At 42.8% G+C, this 21558-nt stretch overlaps 1 protein-coding gene across 1 annotated transcript in view; it reads left to right on the forward strand.

Annotated features, from left to right (window-relative positions):
* Nucleotides 1-21558, forward strand: part of ANK2 (ankyrin 2) — a 302460-nt gene that overhangs the window by 71567 nt on the left and 209335 nt on the right. Inside the window, exon 4 of the mRNA XM_082254226.1 lies at nt 4082-4180. Coding sequence (XP_082110352.1) covers nt 4082-4180 — 99 coding nt within the window. The remainder of the gene's footprint in view (nt 1-4081; nt 4181-21558) is intronic.

Consider the following 21558-nt stretch of genomic DNA (forward strand, 5'->3'; position numbering starts at 1 on the left):
CAACACGCAGCCATTAATGTCTAAACTGCTGGCAATAAAAGTGAATACACCCCTAAGTGAAGATGTCCAAATTAGGCCCAATTAGCCATTTTCCCTCCCCGGCGTCATGCGACTCATTAGTGTTACAAGGTCTCAGGTGTGAATGGGGAGCAGGTGTGTTAAATCTGGTGTTATCACTCTCACTCTCTCATACTGGTCACTAGAAGTTCAACATGGCACCTCATGGCAAAGAACTCTTTGAGGATCTGAAAAAAAGAATTGTTGCTCTACATAAAGATGGCCTAGGCTATAAAAAGATTGCTCAGACCCTGAAACTGAGCTGCAGCACGGTGGCCAAGACCATACAGCAGTTTAACAGGACAGGTTCCATTCAGAACAGGCCTCGCCATGGTCGACCAAAGAAGTTGAGTGCACGTGCTCAGCATCATATCCAGAGGTTGTCTTTGGGAAATAGACATTGGAGTGCTGCCAGCATTGCTGCAGAGGTTGAAGGGGTAGGGGCTCAGCCTGTCAGTGCTCAGACCATATTCCGCACACTGCATCAAATTGGTCTTCATGGCTGTCATCTCAGAAGGAAGCCTCTTCCAAAGATGATGCAAAAGGAAAGCCTGCAAACAGTTTGCTGAAGACAAGCAGACTAAGGACATGGATTACTGGAATCATGTCCTGTGGTCTGATGAGACCAAGATAAACATATTTTGTTCAGATGGTGTCAAGAGGAGCACAAAGACAAGTGTGTCTTGCCTACAGTCAAGCATGGTGGTGGGAATGTCATAGTCTGGGGCTGCATGAGTTCTGCTGGCACTGGGGAGCTACAGTTCATGAAGGAAACATGAATTCCAACATGTACTGTGACATACTGAAGCAGGGCATGATCCCCTCTCTTCGGAGACTGGGCAGCAGGGCGGTATTCCAACATGATAACGACCCCAAACACACCTCAATACGACCACTGCCTTGCTGAAGAAGCTGAGGGTAAAGGTGATGGACTGGCCAAGCATGTCTCCAGACCTAAACCATATTGAGCATCTGTGGGGCATCCTCAAAAAGTGGGTGGAGGAGAGCAAGGTCTCTAACATCCACCAGCCCTGTTATCTCATCATGGAGGAGTGGCAGAGGACTCCAGTGGCAACCTGTGAAGCTCTGGTGAACTCCATGCCCAGGAGGGTTAAGGCAGTGCTGGAAAATAATAGTGGCCACACAAAATATTGACATTTTGGGCCCAATTTGGACATTTTAACTTAGAGGTGTACTCACTTTTGTTGCCAGGGGTTTAGACATTAATGGCTGTGTGTTGAGTTATTTTGAGGGGACAGCACATTTACATTGTTATACAAGCTGTATACTCACTACTTTACATTGTAGCAAAGTGTAATTTTTTCAGTGTTGTCACATGAATAGGTATAATCAAATATTTACAAAAATGGCAGGCACAATTGACAGCTTAATGTATTATTAGCATGCCTATGATGGTAACAGAAAGCAGATTTATGTAATGAAGAACTAAAGTCTTGTGTTCCTTGATACTTTATTGAATCGGAATTAGCCAGGTTTCATATAATTTGTTATGCAGCAAAATGCTTGTGGTAGGAGGGTCATTTTCCCAATACTTTTGACAATATAGTGTATGTGATACTAGAATATGGTGTCACTGGTTGCTGATGTTCTGTTGAAATTGTCTTGTTCCATAAAGCAATATACAGATTAAGCATATAAAGGATTGGTGTTATTCTCATGCCATGCTTGAAGTTGCATTAAAATGATCACATTACTTTATAAGCCAAAACTGACTCAATGTCAGCCACCTTTAATTCCCTGCTTAGCAGCTTAGATTGGAACAAGGTGGGATAACATTCTGAACCAGTTAGGCCCTTTTCTGCACCCTATTGCTTAAATGTTTACAGGAGTGGAGAGCACAGTGATATCAACTTGTGCTTCTTTGTCCACTCACACTGAGTGAATCTTGTAGCAGACTGTATTGCATATTGGCACTGTAGTCTGCAGGAAGCATTAGGACTTTTGGCCCTTATTTACCAAGGATATGTAGATCACAAAACTGAGTGACGGGGAGAAAGAGCGGCGACGATCTAAGTGCAGCATAAAGGGGAAGAAACAATTTATTGGGATAAAAACACTCACATTTTCCACCATGGTACAAGCATTTGTAGTGTGTAGGGCACGCTGTGTTACTGAGTCCTGGTGGCAGGCAGAGGTCCTGGGATCTCCCGCATTTTTGGCCATGCCGGTGGACTCCGGGGCTCCAGGCTCTGAGAGGAGAGAAGGAGGGCTGTCGTCACCTTCCGACTCGAGTGGCAGCGGTGGGCGTGTCCTGGCTGGCGCACGTTCAGAGCATGCGTGCTCCTTCATGAGGCCTCCTGGGACTCAGTAACACAGTGTGCCCTACACACTACAAATGCATGTACCATTGTGGAAAATGTGAGTGTTTTTTATCCCAATAAATTGTTTCTTCACCTTTATGCTACACCTAGATCGGTGCCGCTCTTTCTGCCCCTGTCTCCATACTACAGAGCAGCTTCATACTCTGTTAGCTGGCAGCAGACTTCCTAAAGTGCACCCCTAGTGCGATTTACACCAGCAAGTATGGACTTTATACTATGAACTGCATACGGACTGCTACTTGTTGATACTTGTTGTCACATTGCTCCCTGTACCCACTTATACATCATATACAGTCCGACTCATTGTGGGTCTCCACAGCCCAATAGAGAGTATCACACTCCAAACTGGTCATGTCTGTTATTAGTCGCTAAGATTTTTATTTTTGTGTCACATGAATGTGTACCTACCCTTCCGGAATTCCCCATTCTTTTTGTTATTTTGTACCAATAAAATTATATTCTTTTACATTTATCTCAGTAGGATGCCCGTTTAAAGTCCCAACAAGAGGGTTCTTTGTTGCATGTTTTGTATCAATTTAGAGATGTGGGCATCCCTTGAGCTACTCCCATTCATGACCTAACTTGCCTCCCCCTTTTTCTGAGGGGAAGTAGTGGTAGAAGGAAATGTGAACATAAAAGTGGGATAAACACTGAACACAGCTGGTCAGGGTTAGACAGCAAAGCACTGGATTATGAACGTGTAAAATGGTTGAACTGAATAAATAATAATCTTCTCCAGAACTATATGAACTTCAAAGATTGCAGTATTTCAAAAGTTATTACAGCTTGTTCTGTTCTGCTGTTATTAAGATAGCCTTTTGCATTGCATTTGCCTAATTTTAAGTACTGAGCATGAGTTTCTACCTGCTATAATTATTTGATTAGTGCCAGTGATGAAACAGAGACCATGGAACATTCTTTAAATCTCTGATGTACTGCATTATTGTAAATGATCCTGATAAAAAGCTCCTTTCTCATGATGCCTGTTATTTGATCTCAGGTTCTTTGCAAATGTATAAGATTTGTACAGCCCTAGCCAAAAGTTTTGAGAATGACACAAATATAAATTTTCATAAAGTTTGCTGCTTCATTGTTTAAATATTTTTGTCAGATGTTACTATTGTATACTGAAGTATAATTACAAGAATTTAATTTCAAGTGTCAAAGGCTTTTATTCACGATTACATTAAGTTTATGCAAAGAGTCAATATTGGCAGTGTTGGCGCTTCTTTTTCAAGCCCTCTGCAATTCACCCTGGCATGCTGTCCATCAACTTCTTGGCCACATCCTGACTGATGGCAGCCCATTCTTGCATAATCAATCATTGCCATACTTCTCTTTTAATATTTGTGTCATTCTCAAAGCTTTTGGCCACGGCTGTAGTTAACTAATCAGTAAGCAGGTGATGGGAGTTCGGGAGAATCCTGTCCAAATGCTGTTGCAATGCAGTGGTTGCAATAAAAAATTGTTTTCGTGTTGGTAATTTTGGAAAATCGAGGCTGGCTGAAGACGAATGTGAAAAAAATCTTTTTTTAAGACTATTAAATCACACAATGGCTTTTGTGTAAATATATATATATATATATATTTATAATAAATATCAATAAAACTAGAATTTGCTTTAATTATCATATACAACTTTGGAAACAGAAGTGTGATAATAGTATTTTTTATCTTTTCAGAAAGGGAACACTGCGCTGCACATTGCTTCTCTGGCTGGGCAGGTAGAAGTTGTGAAGACTTTGGTCAAGCAAGCAGCCAATATCAATGCGCAGTCCCAGGTACTGTATTAAACGTGATCTTGTAATAATATCTGATTCCCTGTACTGTTATAATAATTATTTTATTATGTAGATATAATGGGAAAATTCCAGAAACAAGACCTGCGTGAATTTAAATGCCTAACTGAATGACAACACATGCTAAGTTTTACATGTTGATCGAATCAAGCCAAACTTCTATTGAATCTGTTACTTGTGTAGCACTGTCCCCGTAGGGCTTGCTGTATGATGACTTGTTGAGCCTCATCTGATTACCAGCAGACAGTCACTTAGGGTACAGATCACACATTAATCCTTACTCCCAATGGCTCATCACTCAATAAACAGTCCAGTGGTTTTGGTTTTTGGTATTTATTGTGGAACTTGGATGGGAGAAGGGAATGGTGGGATATTCCAACTTGGATTATATACATTTGATGAGGACAACCCTCACTTGGCCCCACCAGGTTGCTTGTGGAAGCAGTTACACTGCTTTGACCATACTGCTACGTGTATGGAAAGGGTTAAGTCTTCTTGCTCTCTCTCCAGCAATAGACTTGGTGAACCACATTATCTTCAGGATACTCTCTAGTATCCCCTTTACTGACACCCATTCACTGACTCTTCTAGCTGCAGGAATGGCCCCCTCAGGTCAGGCCCCTGGACACAGATCTGTACTCACTGTATGCAAAATCAGATCATTCCAGTGTCTTTCTTCCAGTCAGCTCTACAGGACCTCTGGGTTCAGTTCCTCTCTAGCTCTCTAGACCCTTGGGTCGACTACCTGAGGCCGCATGGCAATTTCTACAGAGGAGGAGGCAGCCGCCCCCTCCCTCTGGGACTCCGCTCTCCAGCTGAAAGACCCAGAGCACATGTGCTCCTTGCATTTATACAGTATCCCAGCATGCACTGATGCCAATCACCAGGGTTGTGCTGAATGCCTGTGCCTTCCACTGTCCAATATGCCTCCCTATTGAACCAGTGTGAAACACTGCAGACAAAATGAGTTGCACTTGAGCACATTTAGCAGACCTCACTAGCAGATTCTGCTCTCTGGTAGGCAGAGAACAATATAACAGAGAGGATACAAAACTCTCTAGCACCTACCTAGGAGGGTGCTACACTTGCATTTTTAGATGGTCTCTTAGTAGCAGTCCTGGAACAAAAATATGTTTTTCTTTCTTGAAAATAGGGTAGCTTCAAACGCTCAAAAGTCCTAACTTAGTATGCTAACTGTCCCTTTAATAAAGTCTCTAGAATTACATTTTTGGACCAATCCATTTTTTTAAAATGTGGCACTACAGTAACAGGCAAGCATACATTTGAAAAGTTTGCATATGAATGATACAAGTAAAAAAAAGTCTGCAAAATAAATAGCTTAGGAAAGAAGGGGATGAAGGAGTCAGTAAAAAAACAGTAAAGGTTACCGGGAGTTTTAACTTTTATTCAAAGAAAAAAAAAATGTTGTTTATAATTACAAGTTTTCCTAAACGCAAATTATGTGCAGATCAAAAGACAATATTTTGATCCTCAAACAGTATAAGGGCCCTTTCACACGGGCGCTCCGTATGTCCGCAAATCATCCTATTTTTTTGCGGATGATTTGCGGACATAATGTAAGTCTATGGCATTGCGGATGTCAGCGGAATACCATCCGCTGACATCCGATTTTCTTCCTGTCAGTTCTGTTCCGTTTTTTGGAACTGAACAGAACCCTATTTTTTCATCCGTTCAAAAAACAGAAAGGAAGGAAAATCGGATGTCAGCGGTGTCATCCGCTGACATCCGCAAACCCCCATAGACTTACATTATGTCCGCATATCATCCGCAAACGGATGGGATGATATGCGGGCATACGGAGCGGATGACAGAAATGTCATCCGCTCCGTGGAAAAAAAAAAAAAAAAGGACCGCAGCGGAGCTCTCACACGGAGCGGCCGTGTGAAAGAGCCCTAACACTAATTTATAAGAAGGGTATTTATGAGAAAATTCCCCTGATTAGCAATTATGTTTGGTTAGAAGCAAAGTATTGTACAGGAAAATTTGATCTGCACATAACAATAATTTACAGTATGGCTTAAGACCAAAATGTGGCCTATGGGGAAGTTGTGAGAAAGAGGATAGCACACCATCCCCTGACTAGGACTGAAGTTTGGTTTGAGGCAAAAGTATTTTGCTCTTTTAATACCACTAATATTTGACTGAATGCCTGCAACTGATCCATTCATTTGTAAATAAATAAAGAGTAGGACCTGACATATGGGCAATAATTAGATAGTTTCGTTTTAGGCACAAGTCAAGTATTCTCAGGGACATTAAAAGTCTTGGGTCCCAGTGAGACAAAACCCCAAAATTCTGTAGGCACCTTTATACTAACCATCACAGATTTCACAAATGAGGTAGCATCTGATGTAGTAGCAGCCTCTTCCGGGCCTGTAACCCCTCTCGCTTTTCCCTCAATGAATTAGTGAAAGCATCATTATGATACCTGAAGCATTTGTCTGTGTTTGGTGATGTTGAGGGGACCAGGTTGACATGTTACATTAAAGTACACCTGGCCTGGCCTGAAAAGGCAACAGTGCTAAGGAGCAGACACCTTGTATTATCTCTCATTACACTTGTTGTTCTTCTGGCCCAGTGAGCCGCAGAGAACATGATCCCTTCCCACCCTCTCATTTAGCTTTCATATGCCGGTGCATCTACTGGCTCTACTTACTTTGGCATTCAGCAGTTAAAAGATAAGGGGACTGAATGTGGAGTTTACTTGTGATAGGCTTGCCATAAAATAGATACATAGCCTGCCTTTGCTGACTTGTTACTGAAAATGCTAATTGCTTGACTGCCATATTGATCCTTTTGCTTCAATTCCAAGTTTCTTACCCAGAATAAATACACACAGAGCACTTTATTAGGTATAACTGCTTATTAATGCAACAATCTAGACCAGCCTTTTTCAAACAGGGTGTCGTGGCACCCTGGTGTGCCTCCTGGGTCCTTCAGGGGTGCCTTGGCAAAATGGCTAAAAATGGCAACAAATTGCCACAGGTTTTTACTTTGTAGAGTTACAACTCTGGGCACTGTGCTGGTCAAGCCACTGGCACCCTGACAACCCTGGGCACTGTGCGGGTCAAGCCACTGGCACCCTGACAATCAGTGACATCACTGGTTAATAAGGAGAATGACGGGTGCTTGCACAGCATCCTTATATACTCTTCCTCATCCCTTCTCCATCAGCATTAGGGTCACATTAGAAAATAAAAGAAGATAAACTAAGGGAGAAGAGAAATACTAGAACACTAGTCCATACCAGTTTGCAATAGTGGAGGAATAAATCACCTCTAATGTTCGATGGTCCATGTGTATGGATGTTGCTGCTCTATGTAAAACTATTAGTTTAGGTTTTTTTTTTTCAGATTTTAGAATGGGGTGCCTTGAGATTGTGCAGAATGGTTAAGGGTGCCACGACTGAAAAAGTGCAGAATGGTTAAGGGTGCCACAACTGAAAAAAGGTTGAGAAACACTGATCTAGACTACCAACCATGTGACAGCAGCGCAATGCCAAATACAGCTCTGGGGAAATGTAACACCCCTTGTGGCTTGGACCATGCCACAATTTTTTCTTGTGCCTGACAAGCTTTGAAAATTCCTATAACTGCTGATCTCCTGGGATTTTCATGTAGAAAGTTCTCCACAGTTTACTTAGAATATTGGGAAAAACAACAAACATTCAGTGAGTTGCAGTTCTTTGGACAGATATGCTATTTTGGCTCAAACTCATAGAAAGGCTTTGGTAACCCAGCTAAAGACACTTTAGAGTAACCGTTGTAAGTTGAAAAGCATCTTTGAATGCACAAAGACTAAAGAGAGAGGGGAAGTGCACCAATCTGGTGCAATACAAACTTACATTTTATTGAACAATTAAAGATTGTGATAAAATGTACTCACCTTTTCATGAGTAGGGTTCACAACATCTATAACACAACGCATCGGGGCCAGTGGTGCTAAATGCCATTCAGTGCCATTGACCACTCAGATCAGGTGGACAAGATGGTATGTACCCACACCTGCAGTATATTCTGTAATAGCACCCAGCCTAAGAGTATAATGGTGCTGAGAGAGGAACGTGTTTCTTCTTTCTCATCCCGGTGAGAGATATTTTTGGTATTGCACCCCCTACTCAGAAAAAAACTAATTTGATCATGGTTTTTATTTATTCAATATACAGTGGGGAAAATAGTTATTTGATCCCCTGCAGATTTTGTAAGTTTGCCCACTTACAAAGAAATGAAGGGTCTGTAATTTTTATCATAAGTGTATTTTAAATGATAGAGACAGACCATCAACCAAACATCCAGAAAATAAAACACATAAAACAAATGCTATAAATTAAGTTGCAGTTTAGTGAGTAAAATAAGTATTTGATCCCCAAGCAAAACATGACTTTGTACTTGGTGGAGAAACCATTGTTGGCAAGCACAGAGGTAAAACGTTTCATGTAGTTGGTGGCTAGGTTTGCACACATCTCATGAAGGAGTTTGATACACTCTTCTTTAAAGATCTTCCCTAATTCCTAAACGTTTCTTGGCTGTCTCTTGGCAACTCAAATTTTTAGCTCCCTCTATACATTTTCTGTAGGATTAAGGTCTGGAGACTGACTAAGCCACTCCATGACCTTAATGTGCTTCTTCTTGAGACACTCCTTTGTTGCCTTGGTTGTATGTTTTGGGTCATTGTCATGCTGAAAGACCCATCCACGACCCATCTTCAATGTTCTGGCTGAGGGAAGAATGTTCCTATCCAAAATTTTACAATACATGGCCCTGTCCATTGGCCTCTCAATGCAGCAAAGTTGGCCCGTACCTTTAGCAGAGAAACATCCCCAAAGCATCATGTTTCCACCTCCGTGATTGGCTGTAGGGATGGTGTTCTTAGGGTCATAGTCAGCATTTTCCTCCCTCTAAACACGGTGAGTCGAGTTAATGCCAAAGAGCTTGGTTTTGGTCCCACCTGACCACAGCACTTTCTCCCAATCCTTCTCTGAATCATCTAGATGTTCATTGGCATAACTGTACATGTGCCTTCTTGAGGAAGGGGACTTGCTGTGTTTGGAGGAAAAAACTTCTGACTATGACCCTAAGAACACCATCCCTACAGTAAAACACGAAGGTGGAAACATTAGAATATGGGGCTGTTTCTCTGCTAAAGGTACAGACTGTCTTTGCTGTATTGCATCCTGGTGAACTATCAGGAGTCTAAACAGATCTCTGATATCTTACTTTGGAGACAGAGAAAGTGGATGAGGACACAGTTCTCAATCGCAGCCTCAATGAAGTACAGAGCTTCCTGTTCATTCACAAGCTGAAACATAGTAAACACAGTTTCCCTGTGCACCACAGCAGCCAGCAGGAGGGAGATGCGGGGAAGCTGGCAACACTGCAGGGATGGGGGAGGGGGGCAGGGGGCCTAGGCATCAGAGGGAAGAGGAACCTGGATGGGTGGGGGTCATTGGTGCAGCAGGGGTGTCATGTGCTAGAGCCGATCCCTCATAGCCCCCCCCCCCCCCCTGCAGCAGCCTTTTGCAAGCGGGAGCAGAGAGAAGAGGATTAAAAGCCATCTTTCAGCTGCTGCAGGGGGGAATTAGAGAGCATTTGTTCCAGTAAATGAGATTCCCACTGCATCATTCATCCATTCCTATCCAGGTTGCCCTTCCTTCTGCTTGTCTGCTGCCTGTGCCCCCTTTTGAACTGATAGCCCACATGGAAGAAAAATATATTTAAAATATATTTTTAAAAAATTCATTTTTCCCCCAAATATATTGGAAATATATTTGAAATGCTACAATTTTGGCCATATTCAATATATTTCTAAAAAATGTCCCTAAATATATTGGAAATGTATTTTTCTTCCATATGGGAGGGCCCAAACCCCATACAGGAGTACCAGTGGCCTCCTTTATTGGCAGCCCTGCTGATATTTTTCTCACATCAGGTTTCTTTTATTTATGTACATGAACTACGTCTCCTATAATATTAATTGACTTGACATCATGACAGATGTTGTTGCATAGCAGTTAAATTGCTGAAGGCTGTCCATCAATGATCTGTAGGATGAACTCTAAATTGAAATATTACACAGAGTGACCTTTAGCAAGTCGCTGTTATGCTTCTGAATGACTGGAAATGCAATGTGGTAACTTGTGCACTGGTGACATGTAACTAAGACAGAATTTGCCTTCAGCCTAAGTTTTATATTTAATACTTCTCAGTAAACACATAGCAGATGGCATGTTTACTCCTTGGAAAGGTGTATAAGTTACATTCATCCTGCAGTAAGAAAAATGGAAATTTAGAAATTACACATTAGAAGCAAATTTTGCTCTGCTGACTACAGTATGTCTTCAGACATCAGCAAAATTGAGGTTAATATAATAGTTTGGCTGTCTTTTATTGTATAACATGAACCACGGAAAATCTTGGTATGTACCAACCAACATTCAATTGAAAGTAAAGTGGCATCTAAGTGAACTCCATCTTGTATTGCAAAACATCCTTCATCCCCCTATCCCCTGCTACTGAATACAATGAAGTCTGGTGAAATTTTGCTGGAAGATTTATGTTTTTTGAGTACTGAGTCTGGGAGGTATATTAAATCCTGAAGTAGCTTAGCACATACACTATATTGTCAAAAGTATTAGGACGTCTGCCTTTACACACACATGAACTTAAATGGCATTCCAGTCTTAGTCCGTAAGGTTCAATATTGAGTTGGCCCACCCTAACAGATTCAACTCTTCTGGGAAGGCTGTCCACAAGGTTTAGGAGTGTGTCTATGGGAAGGTTTGACCATTCCCCCAGAATTACATTTGTGAGGTGAGGCACTGATGTTGAAAGTCTCCGCTCAAATTCATCCCAAAGGTGTTCTATTATATTAGGTAAGGACTCTTTGCAGGCCAGTCAAGTTCCTCCATGCCAAACTCAATCATCCATGTCTTTATGGACCTTGCTTTGTGCACTGGAGCGCAGTCATGTTGGAACAGGAAGGGGCCATCCCCAAATTGTTCCTACAAAGTTGGGAGCATGAAATTGTCTAAATTGTATTGGTATGCTGATGCCTTAAGAGTTCCCTTCAATGGAACTATAGGGCCAAGCCCAACCCCTGAAGAACAACCCCACACCATAATCCCCCCTCCACCAAATGATTTGGACCAGTGCACAAAGCAAGGTCCATAAAGACATGTAACTATGTAACATGGATCAAGCGTAAAATGCTGGTGCTCAGGAATAAGCAATATATAGAGTATATCAGCTAAGAAAGTCCATAGGTTTGTTTGTTCATTTTAATTGGGTCATTCTCTATTGTTTATATTATCCATGGGACGTTTTACGTCATATCTGTCCATCTATTTAAACCTTGCAACTTCCCATTCCTTTTACACTTGACAAAGGAGCGTGCATGCTCTGTGTGAGCCTTGCGCATGCTCTGAAACGCGTTGTGTTTCCCTTGTCACTGGTAATGTCACATGCCAGGCGGCACTGCGTTCCACACTGTGGTCCACACAGCTAGGACCCAGAACCATCTTATCCCTGCTGGAGACTAGATGCCAGACTGCGGCTCCTAATTCCCCAGGTTGAATGCGTGGATCCCCCCGCTGCTGGAGCATCACCACAGATGAGCTTAATCTTTTTACACTTCATGTGAGTTGTTACTTGGCTTTCTGATTCATGTCCAATCAAATATTGCACTTAAAGGCGCTCTCTTGTTCTCCTTTTTCATAAAGACATAGATCAGCGAGTTTGGGGTGGAGGAACTTGACTGGCCTGCACAGAGTCCTGACATCAACCAAATAGAACACCTTTGGAATAAACTAGAGCAGAGAATGCAAGCCAGGCCTTCTTGTCCAACATCAGTGCCTGACCTCACAAATACGCTTCTAGAAGAATGGTCAAACATTCCCATAGACACACTCCTAAACCTTGTAGACAGCCTTTCCCAGAAGAGTTGAAGCTGTTATCGCTGCAAAGGGTACACAAACTCAATACTGAACCCTACGGACTAAGACTGGAATGCCATTAAAGTTCATGTGTGTGTAAAGGCAGGCGTCCCAATTCTTTTAACAATATAGTGATTGTGATCATACCTGTTGGTTGATGCTAGCCATACATGTTTCAATGCTGCATGCAACTTTTTTGTTTTAGATTCAATTAAATTATTCATTGGGGTTTGGAATCTTTTATTCAGCCTAAATTGTGATCAAATTATGTTGCTGGCCCCTAATGTACAGTGCATAGGGGTGCCAATTGCAATGAATGGCACTGCAAGACACCACATATGGAGCCGCGTGTTGCAGAAAAACAGACATGTGTTAATAGGCCCATAAAGGGATCATACTGTTTATGGAACATAGGTGTGCGCAGCCTATTACATTTAAAATGTATTAAAACCAGTACGGTGTCAGTAGGGCAGTGGGAGGAGCCAGTAGAGCAGTGGGTGGTGTCAGTAGAGCAGTGGATGGTGTCAGTAGAGCAGTGGACATGTCAGTAAGGAAGATGTTGGTGTCCATAGGGCAGTGGATGTTGTCAGTCAGTGGAGCAGTGGACAGTGTCAGTGGATTTTTTCAAAAGGGCAGAGGACGGTGTCAGTAGAGTAGTGGATGGTGGTAATAGGGCAGAGATTGTTTTCAGTAGAGCAGTGGATGGTGGTAATAGGGCATATATTGTTATCAGTAGGGCAGTGGATGGTGGTAATTGGACAGAGATTGTTATCAGTAGAGCAGTGGATGGTGGTAATAGGGCAGAGATGGTTATCAGTAGAACAGTGGATGGTGGTAATAGGGCAGAGATTGTTATCAGTAGAGCAGTGGATGGTGGTAATAGGGCAGAGATTGTTATTAGTAGAGCAGTGGATGGTGGTAATAGGGCAGAGATGGTTATCAATAGAGCAGTGGATGGTGGTAATAGGGCAGAGATTGTTATTAGTAGAGCAGTGGATGGTGGTAATAGGGCAGAGATGGTTATCAGTAGAGCAGTGGATGGCGGTAATAGGGCAGAGATTGTTATCAGTAGAGCAGTGGATGGTGGTAATAGGGAAGAGATTGTTATTAGTAGAGCAGTGGATGGTGGTATTAGGGCAGAGATGGTTATCAGTAGAGCAGTGGATGGTGGTAATAGGGCAGAGATTGTTATCAGTAGAGCAGTGGATGGTGGTAATAGGGCAGAGATTGTTATCAGTAGAGCAGTGGATGGTGGTAATGGGGCAGAGATTGTTATCAGTAGAGCAGTGGATGGTGGTAATAAGGCAGAGATTGTTATCAGTAGAGCAGTGGATGGTGGTAATAGGGCAGAGATGGTTATCAGTAGAGCAGTGGATGGTGGTAATGGGGCAGAGATTGTTATCAGTAGAGCAGTGGATGGTGGTAATAGGGCAGCGATTGTTATCAGTAGAGCAGTGGATGGTGGTAATGGGGCAGAGATTGTTATCAGTAGAGCAGTGGATGGTGGTAATGGGGCAGAGATGGTTATCAGTAGAGCAGTGGATGGTGGTAATAGGGCAGAGATTGTTATCAGTAGAGCAGTGGATGGTGGTAATAGGGCAGAGATTGTTATCAGTAGAGCAGTGGATGGTGGTAATGGGGCAGAGATTGTTATCAGTAGAGCAGTGGATGGTGGTAATAGGGCAGAGATGGTTATCAGTAGGGCAGTGGATGGTGGTAATAGGGCAGAGATTGTTATTAGTAGAGCAGTGGATGGTGGTAATAGGGCGGAGATTGTTATTAGTAGAGCAGTGGATGGTGGTAATAGCGCAGAGATGGTTATCAGTAGAGCAGTGGATGGTGGTAATAGGGCGGAGATTGTTATCAGTAGAGCAGTGGATGGTGGTAATGGGGCAGCGATGGTTATCAGTAGAGCAGTGGATGGTGGTAATAGGGCAGAGATGGTTATCAGTAGAGCAGTGGATGGTGGTAATAAGGCAGAGATTGTTATCAGTAGAGCAGTGGATGGTGGTAATGGGGCAGAGATGGTTATCAGTAGAGCAGTGGATGGTGGTAATAGGGCAGAGATGGCTATCAGTAGGGCAGTAGATGGTGGTAATAGGGCAGAGATTGTTATCAGTAGAGCAGTGGATGGTGGTAATAGGGCAGAGATGGTTATCAGTAGAGCAGTGGACGGTGGTAATAGGGCAGAGATTGTTATCAGTAGAGCAGTGGATGGTGGTAATGGGGCAGAGATGGATATCAGTAGAGCAGTGGATGGTGGTAATAGGGCAGAGATGGTTATCAGTAGGGCAGTGGATGGTGGTAATAGGGCAGAGATTGTTATCAGTAGAGCAGTGGATGGTGGTAATGGGGCAGAGATTGTTATCAGTAGAGCAGTGGATGGTGGTAATAGGGCAGAGATTGTTATCAGTAGAGCAGTGGATGGTGGTAATGGGGCAGAGATTGTTATCAGTAGAGCAGTGGATGGTGGTAATGGGGCAGAGATTGTTATTAGTAGAGCAGTGGATGGTGGTAATAGGGCAGAGATTGTTATCAGTAGAGCAGTGGATGGGGGTAATAGGGCAGAGATGGTTATCAGTAGGGCAGTGGATGGTGGTAATAGGGCAGAGATTGTTATTAGTAGAGCAGTGGATGGTGGTAATAGGGCAGAGATTGTTATCAGTAGGGCAGTGGATGGTGGTAATAGGGCAGAGATTGTTATCAGTAGGGCAGTGGATGGTGATAATAGGGCAGAGATGGTTATCAGTAGGGCAGTGGATGGTGGTAATAGGGCAGAGATTGTTATTAGTAGAGCAGTGGATGGTGGTAATAGGGCGGAGATTGTTATTAGTAGAGCAGTGGATGGTGGTAATAGGGCAGAGATGGTTATCAGTAGGGCAGTGGATGGTGGTAATAGGGCAGAGATTGTTATCAGTAGAGCAGTGGATGGTGGTAATAGGGCAGAGATTGTTATTAGTAGAGCAGTGGATGGTGGTAATAGGGCAGAGATTGTTATCAGTAGAGCAGTGGATGGTGGTAATAGGGCAGAGATTGTTATCAGTAGGGCAGTGGATGGTGGTAATAGGGCAGAGATTGTTATTAGTAGAGCAGTGGATGGTGGTAATAGGGCGGAGATTGTTATCAGTAGAGCAGTGGATGGTGGTAATAGGGCAGAGATGGTTATCAGTAGGGCAGTGGATGGTGGTAATAGGGCAGAGATTGTTATTAGTAGAGCAGTGGATGGTGGTAATAGGGCGGAGATTGTTATTAGTAGAGCAGTGGATGGTGGTAATAGGGCAGAGATGGTTATCAGTAGGGCAGTGGATGGTGGTAATAGGGCAGAGATTGTTATCAGTAGAGCTTTGGATGGTGGTAATAGGACAGAGATTGTTATTAGTAGAGCAGTGGATGGTGGTAATAGGGCAGAGATTGTTATCAGTAGAGCAGTGGATGGTGGTAATAGGGCAGAGATTGTTATCAGTAGAGCAGTGGACGGTGGTAATAGGGCAGAGATTGTTATCAGTAGGGCAGTGGATGGTGGTAATAGGGCAGAGATGGTTATCAGTAGGGCAGTGGATGGTGGTAATAGGGCAGAGATTGTTATTAGTAGAGCAGTGGATGGTGGTAATAGGGCGGAGATTGTTATTAGTAGAGCAGTGGATGGTGGTAATAGGGCAGAGATGGTTATCAGTAGGGCAGTGGATGTTGGTAATAGGGCAGAGATTGTTATTAGTAGGGCAGTAGATGGTGGTAATAGGGCAGAGATTGTTATCAGTAGAGCAGTGGATGGTGGTAATAGGGCAGAGATTGTTATTAGTAGAGCAGTGGATGGTGGTAATAGGGCAGAGATGGTTATCAGTAGGGCAGTGGATGGTGGTAATAGGGCAGAGATTGTTATCAGTAGAGCAGTGGATGGTGGTAATAGGGCAGAGATGGTTATCAGTAGAGCAGTGGATGGTGGTAATAGGGCAGAGATGGTTATCAGTAGGGCAGTGGATGGTGGTAATAGGGCAGAGATTGTTATTAGTAGAGCAGTGGATGGTGGTAATAGGGCAGAGATTGTTATCAGTAGGGCAGTAGATGGTGGTAATAGGGCAGAGATTGTTATCAGTAGGGCAGTGGATGGTGGTAATAGGGCGGAGATTGTTATTAGTAGAGCAGTGGATGGTGGTAATAGGGCAGAGATGGTTATCAGTAGGGCAGTGGATGGTGTCAGTAGTTTTTTATATCAGGGATCTAAATAGACTGAGAGCAAATATTCCATAGTCCCTTTCTCACTGCCTCAGCTGTCGTGGTTCAGTCAGCAGGGAGAATCTGTGCCGCACAGAGCAAATTTGGATGTTCTGCTAATATATTGCCAAAATAGTTCTTCATGGGTATTCATTCATGGCCCCGATCAACAGGAACAAGAAGAATTGTGTTGCAGTCTTTGCAGATAAAGGTGGCAAAGCTGGTTACTGGTGGTTAGAAAGATTTTTAATTTTTGTATATCGCAAGTAAATGTACTGAAAAAAACCTAGAAAGGGGCAAATATATTTTCAAAATACAGTAATATAAGTACAGTTACCCATAACAAATGGTCAAAAAATTGAAATTGAATTAGGTACTGTACTTTGCATATTGTCAAGAAGTGTTGCACTGGGTTATTACATGAGCATGCTTGTTGGAACTTTGAATTTAATGACAACCATCAAGCTGTACCATTTTTTAAATTCATTTTTCTTGCTGGTTTGAACTTGTATGTTCTTAACAATTAAATTATGCTGTACATGTTCTTACTGATATGTGATCAGCAAAGTAAGAACAAAGTTCTGGAATCTTGCCAGTCATCTCATATAACTTGTTTTGTGGTTTTATAACCACAGCATTACTGCTCATAGTCTCTTCAGGATAGTGGCTAAGCCTATTGTCATTTTATCATCTGAACAATTGAACAGGGATGAATGTTCAGGAATTTGGTTCCCAGCGAAGTCACTCTTGGGATCATTTAAGCCACAAACAGCATGTATTGGCAGGTCTTTCTGCATATCTGGTGTGCAGTATGAACAGGATTAAAATAAATGTGATTGCTGGGTTTAAAGTTTAAAGCAAAACATGATCACAGCCACCAGTAATTTAACAGTGGAGAAATCTTCATGTGGTGATGAATAACCTAGCCACAGGGGATTTTAATTAGATTATTGTGGAACTTCGCCAATAATGTTTTACAGTTTATCAACGGACACTGTACATATTCCTCAGCTGTAGAGGTCATAGTGAGAAATACAGACTCACAATCTGGCAGCATGGCTCTATAAATATGGGTCATACAGCATCATGGAAGAGAAGGGCTTACTGTTACCAGCCGCACCCTCTGTAGCCCACAGCCATACAGTCTGGTGTACCTGGTGTAAGGAAAGTATTAGATTGTGAGGGAGCATGTATGGTACATGAGTATCACATTCACAAGTGAGTCAAGTCCACCATGCTTTCAGGTCTTCTGTGTAACTTTTTATTATTATTATAAAGGATTTATATAGTTCCAACAGTTTGCGCAGCACTTTACAACATAAGGGCAGACAATACAGTTACAATACAATTCAATACAGGAGATATCGGAGGGCCCTGCTCATTAGAGCTTACAATCTAGGAGGGAGGGTCAAGTGATACGAAAAGTAATAGCTGTGTGGGAGGAGCTGATGGATAAAATTAAAGTACAGTTGTTAGGTGAAAGGCAGGATAGGCTTCTCTGAAGAGATGGGTTTTCAGGCATCATCTAAAAGCAGACAGAGTAGGAGATAATCAGACAGGTTGAGGTAGGGAGTTTCATAGGATGGGAGAGGCTCGGGAAAAGTCCTGGAGGCAAGAATGGGAGGAGGTGACAAGGAAGCTAGAGAGCAGGAGGTCTTGAGAGGAACGAAGAGAACGAGTAGGGTGGTATTTTGGGACTAGGCTAGTGATGTAGCTGGGTGCTAAGTTGTGGATGGCTTTGGAGGTTATTGTTAGTATTTTAAAATTAATTTGTTGGGTAAGCGGTAGCCAATGGAGGTATGGACAAAGAGGAATAACAGACACTGAGCAGTTGGTAAGGTGGATGAGCCTGGCAGCAGCATTCATAATGGACTGAAGAGGGGATAGCCTATGTAAAGCTAAGCCATTGAGAACGGAGTTTCAGTAGTCAAGGCGGGAGATGACCAGGGATTATTTGGAGCTTAGTGGTGTCATTGGTTGGAAAGGGACATACTTTGGAGATGTTGCGGAGGTTGAGGCAGCAAGATTTGGACAGTGATTGGACGTGGGGCCAAAAGGATAGTTCAGAGTCCAGGATTACACCAAAAACCCAGGCATGCGATGAGATGGGCTGATAGTTGTGCTATTAATCTTGACAGAGAGATCAGGGGAAGGGGCACGTGGGGGAGGAAAATTTATGAGTTCAGTTTTGGATAGATTGAGTTTGAGGACCTGGTGTGATATCGGGGCTGATATGTATGTTAGTAAATTAGTGATACATCAGGAGACTGAAGGAGTGAGCTGAGGGGTAAAGATATAAATGTGGGTGTCATTGACGTAGAAATGGTATTTGAAGCCATAGGAGGCTATTAGCCGACCCAGAGAGGACATGTAGATCGAGAATAGGAGAGGTCCAAGAACAGAACCTTAGGGGACCCTGACAGAGAAATGAAAAGGAGAGGAGGAAGTAGGATTGTAAGTAATGCTAAAGGTGCAGTTGGATAAATAGGAAGAGAACCAGTGAAAAGTACAGTCATGGAAACCAAAGACTTGGAGTTTTTTGAAGGGGGGGGGGGGGGGTGGTCAACTGTATCAAAAGCAGCAGAAAGGTCCAGGAGTAGGAGTATGAGAAATTGGTTTTGCCCATTAGTAGATTGCTTGTTAGTTTTAGGAAGGCAGTTTCTGTGGAGTGTTGAGGACTAAATCCAGACTAAAGGGGATCAAGAAGGTTATTCTTGGTGAGGTGGTCGTGCAGTCGATTGTAAACCAGACATTCAAGAAGTTTGGATAAAAAGGGGAGCAAGGAGATGGGGCATAGATTGTTAAGAGTGGTGTGATCTAGTGAGGGCTTTTTAAGTATGGAGGTGACTAGTGCATGTTTTAGAGAGTTGGCAAAGATGCCATAAGAGAGGAAAAGATTGAAGATGTGAGTTAGAGAGTGTAGAATAGAACCAGAGGGTGAACATAGCATTTGTGAAGGAACAGAACCCAGAGGGCAGGTGGTTAGCTGGACCTTAGAAATAGGTTTAGCAACTTCGTCTATAGTGGTGCAGTTGAATGAGGAAAGTAATGATTGCACATGTGGGCATGGAGTGTTAAGTGGAGAAGGTATCCACACAGAGGAGATCTCCTCACAAATTGTATCAATCTTATGTTTGAAGTTACTAGCGATTTCCTGGGCAGTGAGTGAGTTAGTGGGTGGAGGCAGTAGAGGATGAAGTAGAGAGTTGAAGGCAGAGAAGAGTTGACGGGACAGGGTGATAAGTTGTTAAAGAGAGCGATAAAATAGGTCTGCTTGGCAGGGAGGAGGCAGGAATTGTAAGTTTGGAGGGCAGATTTATATTAGTTGAAATCTTTCTGAGACTTAGTCTTACGCCACAGGCGCTCAAGAGCGCGGCTATGTTTTTCAGACTTCTGGTATGATTTGTTTGCCAAGGTTGTAGGGGTCTTGGCCTGATTCTATGTGTAGTGAGGGGGACCAGTGTGACCAGAGAGGATGACAGTGAAGCATTGTAGACAGAAGTGGCTAGGTTGGGGCTGCCAGAGGGTGCAGGGTGATGGGTTAGTTGAGTACAGTTAAGTGATGGAGGCCCAGGGTTTGGGGATATATCTCCAGAGGTTAGGAGAAGCAGAAGGGTGAGGGAGGTAATATGGGAGTGCAATTTAAGTGCAATTTATAGAAAAAGGACATGCCCCAGTGTTCTGGAGGTTTTTTTTTGTGTGAACCCCACTTCTAGAAAGAACCCCAGCAGCAAATGTGCTTTCCCCATAAACATTGTAAGAAAAAAAATAGGTTGCACTCCATCATGGAATGAAATTGCTTGAATTTTAATGAAGTCATGCCAAACATCCAAACAGACAGAAACTGTTAACGCGTTCCACACAGGTCTCCATGTATGATGATACTTCAATAAATTCAAGCAACTTCATTCCATGACGGAGTGCTACCTATTTCTTTTCTTACAATACTTCCACCATGGTGAGCCGAAGTGAGCACCCAGCTGGATTGCAGAGCACAGTTGATTGAGCCTGAGCGGTGTTGCTTTTCCTTGGATTCCCCATAAACATGCTTAGTTTTATGCTGTTAAGGATGGGGTGGGTGCTTTCCAATTATCCATTCAAGGGTTAATATAGGATAGCTGGCTAAACAGAACAAAATTTTAATTTCAGAAACAGACTAGCAAATGGCAGGTTGTAAAGATAAGAACAGGTCATATTTTACAGTGGGGAAAATAATTATTTGATCCCCTGCAGATTTTGTAAGTTTGTTGACTTACAAAGAAATTAAGGGTCTATAATTTTATCACAGGTGTATTTTGAATGACAGAAAGAGAATATCAACCAACAGTCCATAAAAAAACACATGATACAAATGTTATAAGATGAGTTGCAGTTCAGTGAGTAAAATAAGTATTTGATCCTCAAGCAAAACATGACTTGGTGGAGCACAGAGGTATGACGTTGGCAAGCACAGAGGTTTGACGTTTTTTGTAGTTGGGTACCAGGTTTGCACACATCTCAGGAGGGATTTTGGTCCACTCTTCTTTACAGATCTTCTCTAAATCCTTGAGGTTTTTTGGCTGTCGATTGGCAACTTAAAGTTTAAGCTCCCTCCATAAATTTTTTATTAGGATTAAGGTCTGGAGACTGGCTAGGCCACTCTATACCCTTAATGTGTTTCTTCTTGAGCCACTCCTTTGTTGCCTTGGCGGTATGTTTTGGGTCATTGTCATGCTGGAAAACCAATCCTCGACCCAGTGTTCTGGCTGAGGAAAGAAGGTTCTCATCCAAGATTTTACAATACATGGCCCTGTCTATTGGCCCCTCAATGCGTCAAAGTTGGCTTGCACCTTTAGCAGAGAAACACCCCCAAAGCATAATGTTTCCACCTCTGTGCTTGACTGTAGGAATGGTGTTCTTAGGGTCATAGTTAGCATTTTTCTTCCTCCAAACATGGCGAGTCGAGTTATTGCCAAAGAGCTAAATTTTGGTCTCATCTGACCAAAGCACTTTCTCCCGATCCTTCTCTGAATCATTTAGATGTTCATTGGCAAACTTCAGACAGGCCTGTACATGTGCCTTCTTGAGAAGGGGGACCTTGCGGGTGCTGCAGGATTTCAATGTTAACAATGTTGTGTTCGGTGACTGTGGTCCCAACTGCCTTGATATTATTTACAAGCTCGTCCCGTGTATTTCTGGGCTGATCCCTTACTTTTTC

This window comes from Pelophylax lessonae (genome assembly GCF_965119305.1).
Source record: "Pelophylax lessonae genome assembly, chromosome: 1".
Lineage (NCBI taxonomy): Eukaryota > Metazoa > Chordata > Amphibia > Anura > Ranidae > Pelophylax > Pelophylax lessonae.